Here is a 23,358-nt window from a genome sequence, read left to right on the forward strand (position 1 = left end):
GCAGGCTACTGGCATTACACACCTGGCTAAAAGATTACTGCAGCTCTGTTGGAATCACTTTAATAGATAACTTCGACACCTTCTGCAAAAAGGAGATTTTTTACAGGAATGTGTCCATCCACATCATCTGGGCTTTTCAACCCTGCATTGAGACAATAACTTATCATTGACCCCCAAGACCAGCTCAGTTAATCCCTTTCATTGTGTCACTGAGTTGTCATAACGCTGCATCAAATGTACATTATCCCAGGGACGTCGGCAGACACAATGAAAGTAACTTAATGTATGCCCCCCTAACTGCCCTGAATACCTCTGTTGATCCTACAGCTATTGTATGCAGTAATCATGTGCCTATGAATCAGTACTGTTAGCACTGAGGTGGTGTGCCCTAGGAGGAAGTCCACTGTGTGCAGCTCACCCTGTTAGCACTGAGGTGGTGTGCCCTAGGAGGAAGTCCACTGTGTGCAGCTCACCCTGCACTATCCGCTCCAATATAAATAACATGAGCATGTCTACTTATGATAAGCTTCTGAATAGCCCACATTAACAAGGTTCATGAAATCAATAACTTGCTTGTAACAGATGACACTGATATTCTCTGAAACTCACTTAGATAATACATTTGATGATGCTTATGGTGGCAATACATCGTTATAAAATCTAAAGAAAAGACATAAATGCCAATGTGGGCGGTGTTGCGGTCTATATTCAGAACCACGTTCCTTTAAAGCTTAGAGGGGATCTCATGTTAAATACTGTTGAAGTAATATGGCTACAGATTCATCTGCCTCACCTAAAGCCCATTCTGGTGGGAAGCTGCTATAGACCATCAAGTGCTAACAGTCAGTATCTAGATAATATGTAATGCTTGATAATGTTTGTGATATCATCAGAGAAGCATATTTTCTGGGAGCTTTCAATACTGACTGGCTTTCATCAAGCTGCCCACTCAAGAAAAAAACTTCAAACTGTAACCAGTGCCTGCAACCTGGTTCAGGTAATTAGTCAACCTATCAGGGTAGTTACAAACAGCACAGGAATGAAATCATCAACATATATTGATCACATCTTTACTAATGCTGCAGAAATTAGATTTACAGCTGTATCCAAATCCATTGGATATAGTGATGGAAATATAGTAGCCATATCTAGGAGAACCAGCGTTTCAAAGGCTGGGCCTAATATAGTGTATAAGATGTATGTTGATGACGCAACAAAGAGCTGTAGTCAGTTTCAAAATGGGTGGCAAGAAATAAGTTAGTTCTAAATATGTCAAATCATTCACTAAACACTTAAACCGCATCTAAATCTTGTAATGAATCATGTGGAAATTTAGTAAATTGAGGTGAATAAATTGCTTGCAGTAACCCTGGATTGTAAACTGTCATGGTTAAAACATGTCGATACAACAGTAGCTAAGATGGGGAGAAGTCTGTCCATTAATAATATGCATGTCAATCTCTCCTGGCTCAAAGTGGAAGAGTAGTGACTTCCTCACTACTTGTTTTTGTTGTAAGAAGTGTTGACAAGCTGAATCCACCGAGGTGTCTGTTAAACTACTAGCACACAGCTCAGACACCCATGCATACCCCACAAGACATGCTACCAGAGGCCGGTTCACAGTTCCCAAGTCCAGAACAGACTATGGGAGGCGCACAGTACTACATAGAGCCATGACTACATGGATCTCTACTCTACATAAGGTAACTGATGCAGCAGTAGAGATACAAATACACCTTATGGAACAGTGAAGAGACACACACACAGGTAGAGACAAACGCACACACACATACATTGTGATATTGTTTTATGGTGGTATTATACATTTGGTATTGTAGATGTAGTGGTGTAATAATGTTATATGATGTACTGTTTTATCTTTTGATTTACTAGTAATGCAAGGGCCTTAATGTGTTTGGACCACAGAAAAGGTAGCTGCTGCCTTGGCAGGAACTAATGGTGATCCATAATAAACCCCAGGAAGAGTAGCTGCTGCCTTGGCAGGAACTAATGGGGTACCATAATAAACCCCAGGAAGAGTAGCTGCTGTCTTGGCAGGAACTAATGGGGATCCATAATAAACCACAGGAAGAGTAGCTGCTGCCTTGGCAGGAACTAATGGGGATAAATAATAAACCCCAGGAAGAGTAGCTGCTGCCTTGGCAGGAACTACTGGGGATCCATAATAAACCCCAGGAAGAGTAGCTGCTGCTTTGGCAGGAACTAATGGGGATCCATAATAAACCCCAGGAAGAGTAGCTGCTGCCTTGGCAGGAACAAATGGGGATCCATAATAAACCCCAGGAAGAGTAGCTGCTGCCTTGGCAGGAACTACTGGGGATCCATAATAAACCCCAGGAAGAGTAGCTGCTGCCTTGGCAGGAACTAATGGGGATCCATAATAAAACCCAGGAAGAGTAGCTGCTGCCTTGGCAGGAACTAACAGGGATCCATAATAAACCCTAGGAATAGTAGCTGCTGCCTTGGCAGGAACTAACGGAGATCCATAATAAACCGCAGGAAGAGTAGCTGCTGCCTTGGCAGGAACTAATGGGGATCCATAATAAACCCCAGGAAGAGTAGCTGCTGCCTTGGCAGGAACTAATGGAGATCCATAATAAACCCCAGGAAGAGTAGCTGCTGCCTTGGCAGGAACTAATGGGGATCCATAATAAACCCCAGGAAGAGTACCTGCTGCCTTGGCAGGAACTAATGGGGATCCCTAATAAACCCCAGGAAGAGTGAAGGGAGATGGCTGCCGTTTTACGGTCCCCTAACCAATTGTGCTATTGTGTGTTTCTTTGTGTTATGTCAAATCAAATTGTATTTGCCACATACACATAGTTAGCAGATGAGTGTAGCGAAATGCTTGTGCTTCTAGTTCCGATAATGCAGTAATATCCAACGAGTAATCTAACCTAACAATTCCACAACAATTACCTTATACACACAAGTGTAAAGGAATGAATAAGAATATGTGTAAAGGCAGTCATTGTTGTTCTCCTCCTCAAACGAGGAGGAGCATGGATAGGACCAAGATGCGGATTGAGGGAAATAAGCCATCTTTTAATGAACACAGCAAAACAAGACACTACAAAACTACAAAACAACAAACGTGACTAACCTTCAACTGTCCTGTGTGGACACAGGAACAAACACCCACAAAACCCCAGTGAAACCCTGGCTGCCTTAGTATGACTCTCAATTAGAGACAAACGATACACACCTGTCTCTAATTGAGAATCATACCAGGCCGAACACAAAAACCAACCTATAAATACAAAACATAGAATACCCACCCAACACTCACGCCCTGACCAATAAAGACATACAAAACAAGAGAAAACAGGTCAGGAACGTGACAGAACCCCCCCCTTAAGGTGCGAACGCCGGGCGCACCAGCACAAAGTCCAGGGGAGGGTCTGGGTGGGCAGTTGACCACGGTGGTGGCTCAGGCTGAGGGCGAGGTCCCCACCCCACCATAATCAATCCCCGCTTCTTTATCCCCCTCCCAATGACCACCCTCCCACTAACACCACCTAAATGAAGGGGCAGCTCCGGGATAAGGGGCAGCACCGGGATAAGGGGCAGCACCGGGATAAGGGGCAGCACCGGGATAAGGGGCAGCACCGGGATAAGGGGCGGCAGGTCCTGGCTGAGGGACTCCGGCAGGTCCGGGCGTAGGGACTCCGGCAGGTCCGGGCGTAGGGACTCCGGCAGGTCCGGGCGTAGGGACTCCGGCAGGTCCGGGCGTAGGGACTCCGGCAGGTCCGGGCGTAGGGACTCCGGCAGGTCCGGGCTGAGGGACTCCGGCAGGTCCGGGCTGAGGGACTCCGGCAGGTCCGGGCTGAGGGACTCCGGCAGGTCCGGGCTGAGGGACTCCGGCAGGTCCGGGCTGAGGGACTCCGGCAGGTCCGGGCTGAGGGACTCCGGCAGGTCCGGGCGTAGCGACTCCGGCAGGTCCGGGCGTAGGGACTCCGGCAGGTCCGGGCGTAGGGACTCCGGCAGGTCCGGGCGTAGGGACTCCGGCAGGTCCGGGCGTAGGGACTCCGGCAGGTCCGGGCGTAGGGACTCCGGCAGGTCCGGGCGTAGGGACTCCGGCAGGTCCGGGCGTAGGGACTCCGGCAGGTCCGGGCGTAGGGACTCCGGCAGGTCCGGGCGTAGGGACTCCGGCAGGTCCTGGCTGAGGGACTCCGGCAGGTCCTGGCTGAGGGACTCCGGCAGGTCCTGGCTGAGGGACTCCGGCAGGTCCTGGCTGAGGGACTCCGGCAGGTCCTGGCTGAGGGACTCCGGCAGGTCCTGGCTGGACGGCTCTGGCAGGTCCTGGCTGGACGGCTCTGGCAGATCCTGGCTGGACGGCTCTGGCAGGTCCTGGCTGGACGGCTCTGGCAGGTCCTGGCTGGACGGCTCTGGCACTAGGCAGACGGCAGACTCTGGCCGGCTGAGACGCACTATAGGCCTGGTGCGTGGTACCGGAACTGGAGGTACCGGGCTGAGGGCACGCACCTCAGGGCGAGTGCGGGGAACAGGAACTGGGCACACTGGACTCTCGTGGCGCACTCTAGGCCTGGTGCGTGGTACCGGAACTGGAGGTACCGGGCCGGAGACCCGCACCATAGGGAGAGTGCGTGGAAGAGGAACAGGGCTCTGGAGATGCACTGGAAGCCTGGTGCGTGGTGTAGGCACTGGTGGTACTGAGCTGGGGTGGGAAGGTGGCGCCGGATATACCGGACCGTGAAGGAGGACACGTGCTCTTGAGCACCGAGCCTCCCCAACCTTACCAGGTTGAATGGTCCCCGTAGCCCTGCCAGTGCGGCGAGGTGGAATAGCCCGCACTGGGCTATTCAGGCGAACCGGGGACACCACCTGTAAGGCTGGTGCCATGTACGCCGGCCCGAGGAGACGTACTGGAGACCAGATACGTTGGGCCGGCTTCATGGCACTCGGCTCGATGCCCAACCTAGCCCTCCCAGTGCGGCAAGGTGGAATAGCCCGCACTGGGCTAAGCACGCGTACTGGGGACACCGTGCGCTTTACCGCATAACACGGTGTCTGACCAGTACGACGCCCTCTTACTCCACGGCAAGCCCGGGGAGTTGGCTCAGGTATCCAACCCGGCTTCACCACACTCCCCTTTAGCCCCCCCCCCCCCAAGAAATTTTTGGGTGAGCCTCTCAGGCTTCCAGCCGCTCTGCCTTGCTTTTGCCTCATAAAACCTCCTCTCCGCCTTTGCTGCCTCCAGCTCCGCTTTGGGGCGGCGACACTCCTCTGGTTCTGCCCAGGGTCCTTCTCCGTCCAGAATCTCCTCCCAAGTCCATTCCTCTTTTCCCCATTGCTGTAGTTCCTTCTCTCTCTCCTCAATCCGCTTGGTCCTGTTGTGGTGGGTGTTTCTGTAAAGGCAGTCAATGTTGTTCTCCTCCTCAAACGAGGAGGAGCATGGATAGGACCAAGATGCGGATTGAGGGAAATAAGCCATCTTTTAATGAACACAGCAAAACAAGACACTACAAAACTACAAAACAACAAACGTGACTAACCTTCAACTGTCCTGTGTGGACACAGGAACAAACACCCACAAAACCCCAGTGAAACCCTGGCTGCCTTAGTATGACTCTCAATTAGAGACAAACGATACACACCTGTCTCTAATTGAGAATCATACCAGGCCGAACACAAAAACCAACCTAGAAATACAAAACATAGAATACCCACCCAACACTCACGCCCTGACCAATAAAGACATACAAAACAAGAGAAAACAGGTCAGGAACGTGACAATATGTACATTAAAAAAATTATGAATGAGTGATGGTATAGAACGGCATAGGCAAGATGCAGTAGATGGTATAGAGTACAGTATATACATATGAGAGGAGTAATGTATAACTTCTTTTGTACATAATGTTTCTGCCACCATCTCTTATGACTGAAAATAGCTTCTAGATATCAGGACTAGAGGTCGACCGATTATGATTTTTCAACGCCAATACCGATACCGATTATTGGAGGACCAAAAAAGCCGATACCGATTATTCGGCCGATTGTTTTTTTATGTATTTGTAATAATGACAATTACAACAATACTGAATGAACACTTATTTTAACTTAATATAATACATCAATAAAATCAATTTAGCCTCAAATAATCGGTCGACCTCTAATCAGGACAGCGACTACTCATCCTGTACTGGAGGAAGATATTTTCTCGTTCAACGAGTCGGACGAGAAGGATTTACTCCAGACACCAGACAAATCCCCGTCATTCACATGAGAAAGGGACGGAGATATCGGGCACTAGGTCTGAGTGCCTTGTAAGGATCAGACGACGAGTGGGTAATCTTCCTTTACCATCGGTCCTATTAGCCAACGTACAATTATTGGATAATAAATTAGACGAACAACGAGCTTGTATATCCTACCTACGGCACATTGAAAACTGTAATATCTTGTGTTTCACCGAGTCGTGGCTGAACGATGACATGTTTAACATACAGCTGGTGGGTTTTACGCTTTTTCGCCAGGATAGAACAGCAGCCTCTGGTAAGACAAGGGGTGGCGGTCTATGTATATTTGTAAACAACAGCTGGTGCACAAAATCTAAGGAAGTCTCGAGGTTTTGCTTACCTGAGGTAGAGTATCTCATGATAAGCTGTAGACCACACTATTTACCAAGAGAGTTTTCATCTATATTCTTTGTAGCTGTCTATTTACCACCACATATCAATGCTGGCACTAAGACCGCACTCAATGAGCTGTATACGGCCATAAGCAAACAGCAAAATGCTCATCCAGAGGTGGCGCTCCTAGTGGCCGGGGACTTTAATGCAGGGAAACTTAAATCCATTTTAGGATATTACTTTCAGCATTTAGTTTGCATTATTTTGGTAAGACAGCTGTGTGTACGTTTGCATTCACATAAGCTGTTTCTATTAGGCAAATTCCCCTAGCTATCTTGTAGCCTATATTCAATACCAAAACGGTCTTGCTTTAGTGTGTAGGGCGCTGTCCATTGTGCTGATACAGTGCAGATGGGCTACAGATTTTGGGCCAACCTGTCACTTCAAAAGCATTCATTGGTCTCGGGGTGTCTCTGCGTTTTGACTTTATGTTTATTGTGGTATAGCAATAATAAAGGGGTAGACTAGTGGTTAGAGTGTAGAGGCGGCAGGTAGCCTAGTGGTTAGAGTGTAGAGGCGGCAGGTAGCCTAGTGGTTAGAGCGTTGGGCCAGTAACCGAAACGTCGAATCCCTGAGCTGACAAAGTAAAAATCTGTCATTCTGCCCCTGAACAAGGCAGTTAACCCACTGTTCCTAGGCTGTCGTTGTAAAATAAGAATTTGTTCTTAACTGACTTGCCTAGTTTGATATAAGCTGAATTTAAAATAACTACAATGCAAGAACCCCCAAACATGTTGCCCCCTCACCAATTTCATCTGTCACTTTATCCTGCCGCTGGGTCTGCCGCCAATAACCACTTTCATTACACACAGGTAGGTTGCTGTGCATATTCACACACACACACAGTGGTAAGAAAAAGTATATATTACCTGGATTTCTGCATAAATTGGTCGTAAAATTAGATCTGATCTTCATCTACGTCACAACAATAGACAAACACAGTCTGCTTAAACTAATAACACACGCATTATTGCATTTTTCTTGTCTATATTGAATCCATCATTTAAACATTCACAGTGTAGGTTGGAAAAAGTATGTGAACCCCTAGGCTACTGACTTCTCCAAAAGCTAATTAGAGTCAGGAGTCAGCTGACCTGGAGTCCAATCAATGAGACGAGGTTGGAGATGTTGGTTAGAGATGCTTTGCCCTATAAAAACACTCACACAATTTGAGTTTGCTATTCACAAGAATCATTGCCTGATGTGAACCATGGCTCGAATAAAATAGATCTCAGAAGACCTAAGATTAATAATTGTTGACTTGCATGAAGCTGGAAAGGGTTACAAAAGTATCTCTAAAAGCCTTGATGTTCATCAGTCCACGGTAGGACAAATTGTATATAAATGGAGAAAGTTCAGCACTGTTGCTTCTCTGCCTAGGAGTGGCCGTCCTGCAAAGATGACTACAAGAGCACAGTACAGAATGCTCAATGAGGATAAGAAGAATCGTAGAGTTTCAGCTAAAGACTTACAGAAATCTCTGGAACATGCTAACATCTCTGCTAACGAGTCTACGATACGTAAAACACTAAACAAGAATGGTGTTCATGGGAGGACACCACGGAAGAAGCCACTTGCTGTCCAAAAAAAAACATTGCTGCACGTCTGAAGTTTGAAAAAGTGCACCTGGATGTTCCACAGCGCTACTGGAAGTATATTCTGTGGAAAGATTAAACTAAAGTTGTGTAGTTTAGAAGGAACACACAACACTATGTGTGGAGAAAAAAAGGCACAGCACACCAACATCAAAACCTCATCCCAACTGTAAAGTATGGTGGAGGAAGCATCATGGTTTGGGGCTGCTTTGCTGCCTCAGGGCCTGGACAGCTTGCTATCATCGATCAACAGAAAAAACGAATTCCCAAGTTTATCAAGACATTTTCCAGGAGAATGTAAGGCTACCTGTCCGCCAATTGAAGCTCAACAGAAGTTGGGTGATGCAACAGGACAACGACCCTAAACAAAGAAGTAAATCAACAACAGAATGGCTTCAACAGAAGAAAATACGCCTTCTAGAGTGGCCATTCAGAGTCCTGACCTCAACCCTATTGAGATGCTGTGGCATGACCTCAAGAGAGCAGTTCACACCAGACATCCCAAGAATATTGCTGAACTGAAACAGTTTTGTAAAGAGGAATGGTAATGAGTTCCTCCTGACCATTGTGCAGGTCTGATCCGCAACTACAGAAAACATTTGGTTGAGGTTATATTTGCCAAAGGAGGGTCAACCAGTTATTAAATCCAAGGGTTCACATACTTTTTCCACCCTGCACTGTGAATGTTTACACGGTGTGTTCAATAAAGACATGAAAACGTATAATTGTGTGTTATTAGTTTAAGAAAACTGTGTTTGTCTATTGTTGTGACTTAGATGAAGATCAAATCAAATGTTATGACCAATTTATACAGAAATCCAGGTAATTCCAAAGGGTTCACATAGTTTTTCTTGCCACTGTATATCCTACCTGTGTGTGTGTGTGTGTGTGTGTGTGTGTGTGTGTGTGTGTGTGTGTGTGTGTGTGTGTGTGTGTGTGTGTGTGTGTGTGTGTGTGTGTGTGTGTGTGTGTGTGCGTGTGTGTGTGTGTGTGTGTGTGTGTGTGTGTGTGTGTGCGTGTGCGTGTGCGTGTGCGTGTGCGTGCGTCTGCGTGGCTTTAATTGCTTTCCTGTAGCTGGCGTGGCGTAAACAAGACATCTAGGCCGCCTGTCTGTCCTTGTGGTGGAGGATAAGGAAGGTTACCATGCATGTCCTTCACACACACTCACACACACACACAGCCAAGCCCAGTTAAATGACTTACTTCCCCTCTCCTTCAGTCCCCTCCCGCCGGGTCGTATGTGTCAGCCTAGCACTCCTCAAATCCCAGGTGTCACTCAAGCTGAATCTGGCCATTACTATCCCAAGCAACGTGACAGGACCCTATTTTTCATCCTCTGCTCCTAACACCCACCCACACAGGGACTGCACATAGTACAGGCTTATTGATGGATTCCAGTTCTAGTGAGTTTAGGGAACAGAAAGACATTAATGGAGAGGAACGAGAGCAAAGAGTGAAAGAGAGACGGAGAGAGAGAGACAAAGAGAAAGAGGGAGAGCATTCTGACATTACTGGCATATTGATGGATTCTGGTTACAGTGAGTTGGGGACTGAGCCAGAGGAGGAGAAGACGAAGACTTTCTTCCCTGATCCCCCCCCTTCTCTCTCTATCTCCCTCCATCCCAACCTTACCTCCGCTGCCTCCCTCCTTCCTGCCCCAGGACCATGCTCCCTCCAGTGAAGCGGATCAGGGGCCTGTCACATGCCAGGCCCGGTCCCCAGGGAAGTGAGAGGAGTAAAGCGGGCAGAGGGTGAGGGAAGTGAGGCGAGGCGAGGACCTGACCGCCAGTCACGCATGTCAACCCCCTAGATGCGTACACACAAACCCACACCTTTTCAACTAGCCCCTGACTGCTAACCTGTCCGCTCACGCAGTGGTGACGTCTGGGAGAGCTGCAGGTGTCAGGACCAGAGGGCTGATTGGCTGACTATAGTGGTGACGTATAGGAGAGCTGCAGGTGTCAGAGCCAGAAGGCTGATTGGCTGACTATAGTGGTGACGTATAGGAGAGCTGCAGGTGTCAGTGTCAGAAGTCTGATTGGCTGACTATAGTGGTGACGTCTAGGAGAGCTGCAGGTGTCAGTGTCAGAGGTCTGATTGGCTGACTATAGTGGTGACGTCTAGGAGAGCTGCAGGTGTCAGTGTCAGAGGTCTGATTGGCTGACTATAGTGGTGACGTATAGAGGAGCTGCAGGTGTCAGAGCCAGAAGGCTGATTGGCTGACTATAGTGGTGACGTATAGGAGAGCTGCAGGTGTCAGGACCAGAAGGCTGATTGGCTGACTATAGTGGTGACGTATAGGAGAGCTGCAGGTGTCAGTGTCAGAGGTCTGATTGGCTGACTATAGTGGTGACGTCTAGGAGAGCTGCAGGTGTCAGAGCCAGAAGGCTGATTGGCTGACTATAGTGGTGACGTATAGGAGAGCTGCAGGTGTCAGTGTCAGAGGTCTGATTGGCTGACTATAGTGGTGACGTCTAGGAGAGTTGCAGGTGTCAGGACCAGAGGGCTGATTGGCTGACTATAGTGGTGACGTATAGGAGAGCTGCAGGTGTCAGAGCCAGAAGGCTGATTGGCTGACTATAGTGGTGACGTCTAGGAGAGCTGCAGGTGTCAGTGTCAGAGGTCTGATTGACTGACTATAGTGGTGACGTATAGGAGAGCTGCAGGTGTCAGTGTCAGAGGTCTGATTGGCTGACTATAGTGGTGACGTCTAGGAGAGCTGCAGGTGTCAGTGTCAGAGGTCTGATTGGCTGACTATAGTGGTGACGTCTAGGAGAGCTGCAGGTGTCAGGACCAGAGGTCTGATTGGCTGACTATAGTGGTGACGTCTAGGAGAGATGCAGGTGTCAGTGTCAGAGGGCTGATTGGCTGACTATAGTGGTGACGTATAGGAGAGCTGCAGGTGTCAGGACCAGAAGGCTGATTGGCTGACTATAGTGGTGACGTCTAGGAGAGCTGCAGGTGTCAGGACCAGAGGGCTGATTGACTGACTATAGTGGTGACGTATAGGAGAGCTGCAGGTGTCAGTGTCAGAAGGCTGATTGGCTGACTATAGTGGTGACGTATAGGAGAGCTGCAGGTGTCAGGACCAGAAGGCTGATTGGCTGACTATAGTGGTGACGTCTAGGAGAGCTGCAGGTGTCAGGACCAGAAGGCTGATTGGCTGACTATAGTGGTGACGTATAGGAGAGCTGCAGGTGTCAGTGTCAGAGGGCTGATTGGCTGACTATAGTGGTGACGTATAGGAGAGCTGCAGGTGTCAGGACCAGAGGTCTGATTGGCTGACTATAGTGGTGACGTATAGGAGAGCTGCAGGTGTCAGGACCAGAGGTCTGATTGGCTGACTATAGTGGTGACGTATAGGAGAGCTGCAGGTGTCAGTGTCAGAAGTCTGATTGGCTGACTATAGAGGTGACGTATAGGAGAGCTGCAGGTGTCAGTGTCAGAGGGCTGATTGGCTGACTATAGTGGTGACGTCTAGGAGAGCTGCAGGTGTCAAGGCCAGAGGGCTGATTGGCTGACTATAGTGGTGACGTCTAGGAGAGCTGCAGGTGTCAGTGTCAGAGGTCTGATTGACTGACTATAGTGGTGACGTATAGGAGAGCTGCAGGTGTCAGTGTCAGAGGTCTGATTGGCTGACTATAGTGGTGACGTCTAGGAGAGCTGCAGGTGTCAGGACCAGAGGTCTGATTGGCTGACTATAGTGGTGACGTCTAGGAGAGCTGCAGGTGTCAGTGTCAGAGGTCTGATTGGCTGACTATAGTGGTGACGTATAGGAGAGCTGCAGGTGTCAGGACCAGAAGGCTGATTGGTTGACTATAGTGGTGACGTCTAGGAGAGCTGCAGGTGTCAGTGTCAGAAGGCTGATTGGCTGACTATAGTGGTGACGTATAGGAGAGCTGCAGGTGTCAGGACCAGAAGGCTGATTGGCTGACTATAGTGGTGACGTCTAGGAGAGCTGCAGGTGTCAGGACCAGAAGGCTGATTGGCTGACTATATTGGTGACGTATAGGAGAGCTGCAGGTGTCAGTGTCAGAGGGCTGATTGGCTGACTATAGTGGTGACGTCTAGGAGAGCTGCAGGTGTCAGTGTCAGAAGTCTGATTGGCTGACTATAGTGGTGACGTCTAGGAGAGCTGCAGGTGTCAAGGCCAGAGGGCTGATTGGCTGACTATAGTGGTGACGTCTAGGAGAGCTGCAGGTGTCAGAGGGCTGATTGGCTGACTATAGTGGTGACGTATAGGAGAGCTGCAGGTGTCAGGACCAGAGGTCTGATTGGCTGACTATAGTGGTGACGTATAGGAGAGCTGCAGGTGTCAGGACCAGAGGTCTGATTGGCTGACTATAGTGGTGACGTCTAGGAGAGCTGCAGGTGTCAGTGTCAGAGGGCTGATTGGCTGACTATAGTGGTGACGTCTAGGAGAGCTGCAGGTGTCAGTGTCAGAGGGCTGATTGGCTGACTATAGTGGTGACGTCTAGGAGAGCTGCAGGTGTCAGTGTCAGAGGGCTGATTGGCTGACTATAGTGGTGACGTCTAGGAGAGCTGCAGGTGTCAAGGCCAGAGGGCTGATTGGCTGACTATAGTGGTGACGTCTAGGAGAGCTGCAGGTGTCAGTGTCAGAGGGCTGATTGGCTGACTATAGTGGTGACGTCTAGGAGAGCTGCAGGTGTCAGTGTCAGAGGGCTGATTGGCTGACTATAGTGGTGACGTCTAGGAGAGCTGCAGGTGTCAGTGTCAGAGGGCTGATTGGCTGACTATAGTGGTGACGTCTAGGAGAGCTGCAGGTGTCAGGATCAGAGGTCTGATTGGCTGACTATAGTGGTGACGTCTGGGAGAGCTGCAGGTGTCAAGGCCAGAGGGCTGATTGGCTGACTATTGTGGTGACGTCTAGGAGAGCTGCAGGTGTCAAGGCCAGAGGGCTGATTGGCTGACTATTGTGGTGACGTCTAGGAGAACTGCAGGTGTCAGGGCCAGAGGGCTGATTGGCTGACTATAGTGGTGACGTCTAGGAGAGCTCTCCTGTCTTGTGCCTCTTGACAAATGAGGGTTGTGAGTGTCATTATAGCTAGTGTGATAATGTGTTCCTCCTTCCTGTGTGTGTGACAGTGAGAAAGCTATGGAGGATTAAGAGGATCTGTATGACTGTGTCTACGATGATGAAGATGGTGGTGAGATCTACGAAGATCTGATGAAGGCTGCTCTGTCTGTCTGTCTGTCTGTCTGTCTCTCTCTCTCTCTCTCCCTTCTCTCTCTCTCTCTCCTCTCTCTCTCTCTCTCTCTGACAGGATCTGCCAGAGCCGCCAGCGAGCCATGAGCAGCCAGAGCCGTCAGAGAGCCATGAGCGTCGAGAGCCGTCAGAGAGCCATGAGCGTCGAGAGCCGTCAGCCTGCCATGAGCGTCGAGAGCCGTCAGCCTGCCATGAGCGTCGAGAGCCGTCAGCCTGCCATGAGCGTCGAGAGCCGTCAGCCTGCCATGAGCGTCGAGAGCCGTCAGCCTGCCATGAGCGTCGAGAGCCGTCAGCCTGCCATGAGCGTCGAGAGCCGTCAGCCTGCCATGAGCGTCGAGAGCCGTCAGCCAGTCATGAGCGTCGAGAGCCGTTCAGTCAGGATCTGCCTGAGTATATCAGCCGGGACCTGCCCCTTGTCCCGGTGCTGCCCCTTGTCCCGGTGCTGCCCCTTGTCCCGGTGCTGCCCCTTGTCCCGGTGCTGCCCCTTGTCCCGGTGCTGCCCCTTGTCCCGGTGCTGCCCCTTGTCCCGGTGCTGCCCCTTGTCCCGGTGCTGGCCGTTCATTTAGGGGATGTTAGTTTTAGGGTGGTCATTGGGAGGGGAAGACAGAAGCGGGGAGTGACTATGGTGGTGTGGGGACAGCGTCCAGAGCCTGAGCCACCACCGTGGTCAACTGCCCACCCAGACCCTCCCCTGGACTTTGTGCTGGTGCGCCCGGCGTTCGCACCTTGAGGGGGGGGTTCTGTAACGGTCCTGACCTGTTTTATGTTGTTTTTGTATGTGTTTATGGTCAGGGCGTGTGTTTTGGGTGGGCAGTCTATGTTATCTGTTTCTATGTTGGTTTTGGTTGCCTGGTATGGCTCTTAATTAGAGGCAGGTGTTTTGCGTTTTCCTCTAATTAAGAGTCATATTTAGGGAGGGTGTTCTCACTGTTTGTTTGTGGGTGATTGTCTTCCGTATCTGTGTTATGTCTGCACCATACGGGACTGTTCGGTTGTTCGTTCGTTTTGGATGTAGTCTGTTCCTGTCCGTGAGTTTTACGTTTAGTTAGTTAAGTTCATGTTCAGGTTTCGTCTACGTCGTTTTCTTGTTTTGTAAATTTATAAGTGTTTTGTTTTTCGTGTGCCGTCGTGTTAAATAAAGAGATGGCTTATTTCCCAAATGCTGCGTATTGGTCCACTGATCCTTCTCTCCTCTCCTCGTCCGAGGATGAGGAGAACGACAGCCCTTACAGAATCACCCACCACGCTAGGACCAAGCGGCAAGGGAAAACTCAACGGAGTAAGGGACAGGAAAAGAAGGAGCAATGGACTTGGGACGATATATTGGACGGAAAGGGTTGCTACACATGGGAGGAGATCCTGGCTGGTAGGGATCGCCTCCCATGGGAACAGCTGGAGGCACTGAGGAGAGCAGAGGCTACCGGAGAGAGGAACCGGAGTTATGAGGGAACGCGTCTGGCACGGAAGCCCAAAAAGCCCGTAAGTAACACCCAAAAATTTCTTGGGGGGGCTAAGAGGTAGTGGGCCAAGGGCAGGTAGGAGACCTGCGCCCACTTCCCAGGCTTACCGTGGAGAGCGGGAGTACGGGCAGGCGCCGTGTTACGCAGTAGAGCGCACGGTGTCTCCTGTACGAGTGCATAGGCCAGTGCGGGTTATTCCACCTCCCCGCACTGGCAGGGCTAGATTGGGTATTGAGCCAGGTGTCATGAGGCCGGCTCAACGCGTCTGGTCTCCAGTGCGTCTCCTCGGGCCGGCATACATGGCACCTGCCTTACGCATGGTTTCCCCGGTTCGCCTACATAGGCCGGTGCGGGTTATTCCACCTCCCCGCACTGGTCGGGTGACCGGGAGCATTCAACCAGGTAAGGTTGGGCAGGCTCAATGCTCAAGAGTGCCAGTACGCCTCCACGGTCCGGTATTTCCGGCGCCACCTCCCCGCCCCAGCCTAGTACCTACAGTGCCTACACTACGCACTAGGCTACCAGTGCGTCTCCTGAGCCCAGTTCCTCCTCCACGCACTCTCCCTGTAGTGCGTGTATCTAGCCCGGTGCCTCCAGTTCCGGCACCACGCACTAAGCCTCTTGTGCGTCTCCAGAGCCCTGTACACACTGTATCTTCTCCCCCTACTAATCCTGATGTGCTTGTCCTCAGCCCGGTGTCACCAGTGCCGGTACCTCGCATCAGTTATAGAGTGGGCTTTGAGAGTACAATGTGCCCTGTCCCTGCTCCCCGCACTAGTAGGAAGGTGCTTATCCTTAGCCCGGTGCCTCCAGTTCCGGCACCACGCACCAGGTCTACAGTGCGCCGTATCCGGCCAGAGCCATCCGTCTCACCAGCGCCATCTGAGCCATCCGTCTCCCCAGCGCCATCTGAGCCATCCGTCTCCCCAGCGCCATCTGAGCCATCCGTCTCCCCAGCGCCGTCTGAGCCATCCGTCTGCAATGAGCCTGCAAAGCCGCCCGTCTGCCATGAGCCTGCTAAGCCGCCCGTCTGCCATGAGCCTACAGAGCCGTCTGCCAGACAGGAGCCGCTAGAGCCGCCCGCCAGACAGGAGCCGCTAGAGCCGCCCGCCAGACAGGATCCGCCAGAGCCGCCAACCAGACAGGATCTGCCAGAGCCGCCAACCAGACAGGATCTGCCAGAGCCGCCAACCAGACAGGATCTGCCAGAGCCGCCAACCAGACAGGATCTGCCAGAGCCGCCAACCAGACAGGATCTGCCAGAGCCGCCAGCGAGCCATGAGCAGCCAGAGCCGTCAGAGAGCCATGAGCGTCGAGAGCCGTCAGAGAGCCATGAGCGTCGAGAGCCGTCAGCCTGCCATGAGCGTCGAGAGCCGTCAGCCTGCCATGAGCGTCGAGAGCCGTCAGCCTGCCATGAGCGTCGAGAGCCGTCAGCCTGCCATGAGCGTCGAGAGCCGTCAGCCTGCCATGAGCGTCGAGAGCCGTCAGCCTGCCATGAGCGTCGAGAGCCGTCAGCCTGCCATGAGCGTCGAGAGCCGTCAGCCAGCCATGAGCGTCGAGAGCCGTTCAGTCAGGATCTGCCTGAGTATATCAGCCGGGACCTGCCCCTTGTCCCGGTGCTGCCCCTTGTCCCGGTGCTGCCCCTTGTCCCGGTGCTGCCCCTTGTCCCGGTGCTGCCCCTTGTCCCGGTGCTGCCCCTTGTCCCGGTGCTGCCCCTTCTCCCGGTGCTGGCCGTTCATTTAGGGGATGTTAGTTTTAGGGTGGTCATTGGGAGGGGAAGACAGAAGCGGGGAGTGACTATGGTGGTGTGGGGACAGCGTCCAGAGCCTGAGCCACCACCGTGGTCAACTGCCCACCCAGACCCTCCCCTGGACTTTGTGCTGGTGCGCCCGGCGTTCGCACCTCGAGGGGGGGGGTTCTGTAACGGTCCTGACCTGTTTTATGTTGTTTTTGTATGTGTTTATGGTCAGGGCGTGTGTTTTGGGTGGGCAGTCTATGTTATCTGTTTCTATGTTGGTTTTGGTTGCCTGGTATGGCTCTTAATTAGAGGCAGGTGTTTTGCGTTTTCCTCTAATTAAGAGTCATATTTAGGTAGGGTGTTCTCACTGTTTGTTTGTGGGTGATTGTCTTCCGTATCTGTGTTATGTCTGCACCATACGGGACTGTTCGGTTGTTCGTTCGTTTTGGATGTAGTCTGTTCCTGTCCGTGAGTTTTACGTTTAGTTAGTTAAGTTCATGTTCAGTTTTCGTCTACGTCGTTTTCTTGTTTTGTAAATTTATAAGTGTTTTGTTTTTCGTGTGCCGTCGTGTTAAATAAAGAGATGGCTTATTTCCCAAATGCTGCGTATTGGTCCACTGATCCTTCTCTCCTCTCCTCGTCCGAGGATGAGGAGAACGACAGCCCTTACAAATGCTTTCCAATGTGTCAAGTGATTATCTTTTTGTTTTCTCATGATTTGGTTTGGTCTAATTGTGTTGCTGTCATGGGGCTCTGTCGGGTGTGTTTGTGTTTGTGAACAGAGTCCCAGTACCAGCTTGCTGAGTGGCCTCTCGTACGATATTTTGGTAAAAATACTATTTTACATTTGCTCAGTACATTGTTTTCACTGAGGAAATGTACGAGCCTGCTGTTTATGATAATCATGAGGATTTTGCCAAGGTTGCTGTTGACGCATATCCCACAGTAGTTAATGGGGTCAAATTTGTCTCCACTTTTGTGAATTGTGGTTCATTTTTGTAGGTTGTCTGGTTTGAAATATGTAGATTTGATAAGGAAGCTGAGGTCAAATACAGTGACCCCAAAAGTATTGGGACAGTGACACATTTGTTGTTATTTTTGCTCTGTACTCCAGCACTTTGGATTTTAAAATTATACTATGAAGTTCAAGTAAAGACTGGCAGCTTAAATTGTTGGGTATTTTCATTCATAGCTGGTGAACAGTTTAGAAATTACAGCACTTTTTCTACCTGAAACCCATGTTGGACCTAATTCCCAATTGTACCATTTTAGAGGACTGGAAGACATATTAAATGATATGTGTAATAAAGTAGTCAAAAGTTGTATATTTTCTCCCATATTACTAGCACTCAATAATTACATCAAGCGTGTGACTCTACAGACTTTTTGGATGCATTTGCTGTTTGTTTTGGTTGTGTTTCAGATTATTTTGAGCCCAATAGAAATTATTGTAAATAATGTATATTGTCATTTTGGAGTCACTTTTATTGTAAATAGGAATATATCATGTTTCTAAACACTTGTACATTAATGGGAATGATTATGGATAGTCCTGAATGAATCGTGAATAATGATGAGTGAGAAAATTACATATGCCCAAATATCATACCCCCAAGACATGCTAACCTCTCACCATTACAATAACAGGGGAGGTTAGCATTTAATATCATACCCTCAAGGCATGCTAACCTCTCACCATTACAATAACAGGGGAGGTTAGCATGCTATATCATACCCTCAAGACATGCTAACCTCTCACCATTACAATAACAGGGGAGGTTAGCATTTTATATCATACCCCCAAGACATGCTAACCTCTCACCATTACAATAACAGGGGAGGTTAGCATGTTATATCATACCCCCAGGTCATGCTAACCTCTCACCATTACAATAACAGGGGAGGTTAGCATTTTATATCATACCCACAAGGCATGCTAACCTCTTATCATTACAATAACAGGGGAGGTTAGCATGTTATATCATACCCCCAGGTCATGCTAACCTCTCACCATTACAATAACAGGGGAGGTTAGCATTTTATATCATACCCACAAGGCATGCTAACCTCTTATCATTACAATAACAGGGGAGGTTAGCATTTCATATCATACTCCCAAGGCATGCTAACCTCTCACCATTACAATAACAGGGAAGGTTAGCATTTGGGGGGGGGGGGGGTATGATGTTTGTGCAAAACATGTGTGACTGCCACAATACCTTTGTAACTCACTGTATACTGTTTAAGCCAGTTACTGTAATTCAGAGTATTCTGTTCTACTGCTGCAGTGAAACATTTTGTCCAGGAAGTTGTCTAAAAGGGATTGAATTTGTTGTTGCCTAATTGTTTTCTGTAGGATTCCACACTACTTTCCTTCCATCTATAGCATTTCTTAATATTATGCAGTTCCCTTTGTTTTGATGCCTCATGATTGAGTATTGCTCTGTTCAAGTAGACTGTGATTTTGCTGTGATCTGATAGGGGTGTCAGTGGGCTCCCTCAGAACGCTCTGAGAGACTCTGGGTTGAGGTCAGTCATAGTCTACAGTACTACTGCCAGATGTGATGAGCTAAAGGTGTACCTAACATAGGAGTCCCCTTGATGCCTACCATTAACGATGTACAGACCCAGCATGCGGCAGAGCAGCAGGAGTTGTGACGCGTTTTAGTTGGTTGTTTTATTGTGGTTGTAGCCTCAGGGGGCATATTCTCTCTCTCTGTTGTTTTTTCTTTCTTCTATTTTTCAGTCTGTTTTTCTCTCTCTCATTCTTGTCTTTCTACCATACATGTAAAAGGCATCTTATCAGGACACACATAAATGCGGGCAGAGCTAGTCCATGATCAAAACATGGATGGGTGTGCCTCCACTGCCGATAGTCAGTATTGCAGCTTTAGTCCTGCTACTGAGGTAACAGTTGAATGGAGGTCCTTCCCAGTTCTCTGAAGAGATCTTACCTGTAGAAGAAGGGGATACTTCAGTACCCGCTGCATAGGGACAACCAGCAGATCTCTCAGTGTAAACTTGCCATGGTTGGCTCTCTTTGCACATTCCTGAAAACAAAAAACAGAAATTAATTGAATGCAGTTCAATTGACTGATTGTAAGCCACTCTGGATAATGTAAAACATTTCTGAATGTAAAATACATGATAATGCACAGAATGTGAACTTTCACTGCATTGTAATAAAAAGCACATACAGTACCATTTAACAGTTTGGACACATCGACTCATTCAAGGGTTTTTCTTTATTTTCACTATTTTATATATTGTAGAAATAATAGTGAAGACATCAAACCTATGAAATAACACATATGGTATCATGTAGCAACCAAAAAAGTGTTAAACAAATCAAAATATATTTTATTATTTGAGATTATTCAGTAGCCACTCTTTGCCTTGATGACAGCTTTGCACACTCTTGGCATTCTCTCAACCAGCTTTACCAGGAATGCTTTTCCAACAATCTTGAAGGAGTTTGCAGCAGAGGTAACTCTGGGTCTTCCTTTCCTGTGGTGGTCCTCATGAGAGCCAGTTTCATCATAGCGCTTGATGGTTTTTGCGAAGTTTTTGAAATTTTGACATTCATGTCTTAAAGTGTCACGTTGGCATGAAGAGATTCGGGAGACAAGCACAGTAATGCGTAATATTTTTTTTTATTAAGCCCAAATAACGACGTGCCGTGTAAAAGCACGGGGACATAGACCAAACAAACACGTCACAAAAACACAGAGTTGAAACCCAAACCAAAGAGCGAGGTGTACCTCAAATAAATAACACACGCGCACAATGATTAACACACAGGACGAGACCCGTAATCATCTGCGCAGTCCACAAGGGCACGAAAGCCCAAAACACACAGCACAGGACTCACACACACCAACGGACATTCTAACAATAATCGACCCCACCATGGTGAACAACGGACACATATATACAAATACAATCAGTGGGAACAGGGGACAGGTGTGAACAACGGACACATATATACAAATACAATCAGTGGGAACAGGGGACAGGTGTGAACAACGGACACATATATACAAATACAATCAGTGGGAACAGGGGACAGCTGTGCACAATGAATGTTCCAGAGGGATCCGTGACACAAAATAATGATGGACTGTCGTTTCTCTTTGCTAATTTGAGTTGTTCTTGCCATAATATGGACTTGGTCTTTTACCAAATAGAACTATATTCTGTATACCACCCCTACCATGTCACAACACAACTGATTGTCTCAAACACATTAAGAAGGATAGAAATTCCACAAATTAACTTTTAACAAGGCACACCTGTTAATTGAAATGCATTCCAGGTGACTACCTCATGAAGCTGGTTGAGAGAATGCCAAGAGTGTGCAAAGCTGTCATCAAGGCAAAGCGTGGCTACTTTGAAGAATCTAAAATCTAAAAAATATTTTGATTTGTTAAACACTTTTTTGTTTACAACATGATACCATATGTGTTATTTCCTAGTTTTGATGTCTTCACTATTATTCTACAATGTAGAAAATAGTAAAAATAAAGAAAAACCATGGAATGAGTACGTGTGTCCAAACTTTTGACTGGTACTGTATTTTTTAAGAGAATAAACCAATGAAATACAGTACAATGCCGTTGGTAATGCCAACCACTAGATGGCGATATCTGGCCACTGATTTAGATTGACGATGACAGTTCATAGAGGACTTTACCTCCAGCTTCATTCGGACATCTTCCCTGTCTTTGCAGATGACATCCAAAGCATTAACGGCCGTTTCTACATGGCTACAGTATTTCCCATATATTAGCAACCTGAAACAGAGAGAGAGAGAGAGAGAGAGAGAGAGAGAGAGAGAGAGAGAGAGAGAGAGAGAGAGAGAGAGAGAGAGAGAGAGAGAGAGAGAGAGAGAGAGAGAGAGAGTCTACTTGAACAGAGCAATACTCAATCATGAGGCATCAAAGCCAAAGGAACTGAGTAACATTAAGAAATGCCATAGATGGAAGGAATGCAGTTTGGAAACCTACCAAAAAACAATTAGGCAAATTCAATCCCTTGTAGACAACTTCCTGGGTAAAATGTTCCACTGCAATAGCGAAGGTGTAAACTTGGCAGTAGAAAATCTTAACAGTATATTTGACCTCTCAGCTTCCCTATCAAATCTAAAAATCTCAAATAGAAAACCGAAGAAAATGAATAACAATGACAAATGGTTTGATAAAGAATGCAAAAATCTAAGAAATAAATTGAGAAACATGTCCAACCAAAAACATAGAGACCCGGAAAACCTGAGTCTACGCCTTCACTATGGTGAATCACTAAAACAATACAGAAATACGCTACGGAAAAAGAAGGAACAGCACGTCAGAAATCAGCTCAATGTAATTGAAGACTCCATAGACTCTAACCAATTCTGGGAAAATTGGAAAACACTAAACAAACAACAACACAAAGAATTATCTATCCAAAATGGAGATGTATGGGTAAACCACTTCTCCAATCTTTTTGGCTCTATAACGAAGAATAAAGAGCAAAAACATATACATGATCAAATACAAATCCTAGAATCAACTATTAAAGACTATCAGAACCCGCTGGATTCTCCAATTACATTGAATGAGTTACAGGACAAAATAAAAACACTCCAACCCAAAAAGGCCTGTGGTGTTGATGGTATCCTTAACTTCTTGATGATAGGGTGCAGAGTTTTCACTTAGGGAAAAATAGCGTGCGCAATTTCAACTTCGTGCTACTCATCCCCAGAATATAAGATATGCATATAATTAGTAGATTTGGATAGAAAACACTCTGAAGTTTCTAAAACTGTTTGAATCATATCTGTAAGTATAACAGAACTTATATAGCAGTCAAAACCCTGAGGACTAACTTTTTTATTGTTAAGTTCCTCTATGTTCAATGGATTGTTTTGGGCAAACCAGAATTCTAATCAGTAAATGCGCAGTTTCTACTGCTTCCACTGGATGTCGCCATTGTATGGAAAATGGTTAATGTTTTTTCTTAGTGAGGTGAAAAAGATATTGACCCGGAAGTGGAGTGACGTCGTTTGTTTATGTTTGAGATTTGGGCAAGACATGAAATGTTCCGTGAGTTTGTTGATATCCTGTATTGAAAACAGATTGACCTGTCTTCAATTTGATCGATTATTAACGTTTACAAATACCTTAAGCTGTATTACAAAAGTACTTTGAAATGTTTTGGCAAAGTTTAGAGGTAATTTTTTTTAGATATTGTGTCGTGATTTGTTCAAATTGAACGCTGTTTTTCCTGGTACAACGGCGCCAAATAAATGGACAATTTGGATATATATGGATGGAATTAATCGAACAAAAGGACCATTTGTGATGTTTATGGGACATATTGGAGTGCCAACAAAAGAATCTGGTCAAAGGTAATGCATGTTTTATATTTTATATTAGCGTTTTGAGTAGCGCTAGCATGGTTGAAATAGGCTACACTCTCTTGTTTACATTGGGCTATCATCAGATAATAGCATCTTATGCTTTCGCCGAAAAGACTTTTTGAAATCTGACATGTTGGCTGGATTCACAACGAGTGTAGCTTTAATTTGATATCTTATATGTGTGATTTAATCAAGTTTAATTTTATATAATTTTTTTGAATTTGGCGCTCTACATTTTGACATGGCTGTTGGGACGCAAGC

At 47.7% G+C, this 23,358-nt stretch overlaps 1 protein-coding gene across 1 annotated transcript in view; it reads right to left on the minus strand.

Moving 5' to 3' along the window:
• Positions 1-23,358, minus strand: part of LOC129858891 (guanine nucleotide exchange factor VAV3-like) — a 160,203-nt gene that overhangs the window by 53,615 nt on the left and 83,230 nt on the right. Inside the window, exons 9-10 of the mRNA XM_055928128.1 lie at positions 21,391-21,490; positions 19,652-19,747 (exon numbers count right to left, since the gene is read on the minus strand). Of these exons, the coding sequence (XP_055784103.1) occupies positions 19,652-19,747; positions 21,391-21,490 (196 nt within the window). The remainder of the gene's footprint in view (positions 1-19,651; positions 19,748-21,390; positions 21,491-23,358) is intronic.

Source organism: Salvelinus fontinalis, chromosome 7 (genome assembly GCF_029448725.1).
Source record: "Salvelinus fontinalis isolate EN_2023a chromosome 7, ASM2944872v1, whole genome shotgun sequence".
In the NCBI taxonomy this organism is placed as follows: Eukaryota; Metazoa; Chordata; class Actinopteri; order Salmoniformes; family Salmonidae; genus Salvelinus; species Salvelinus fontinalis.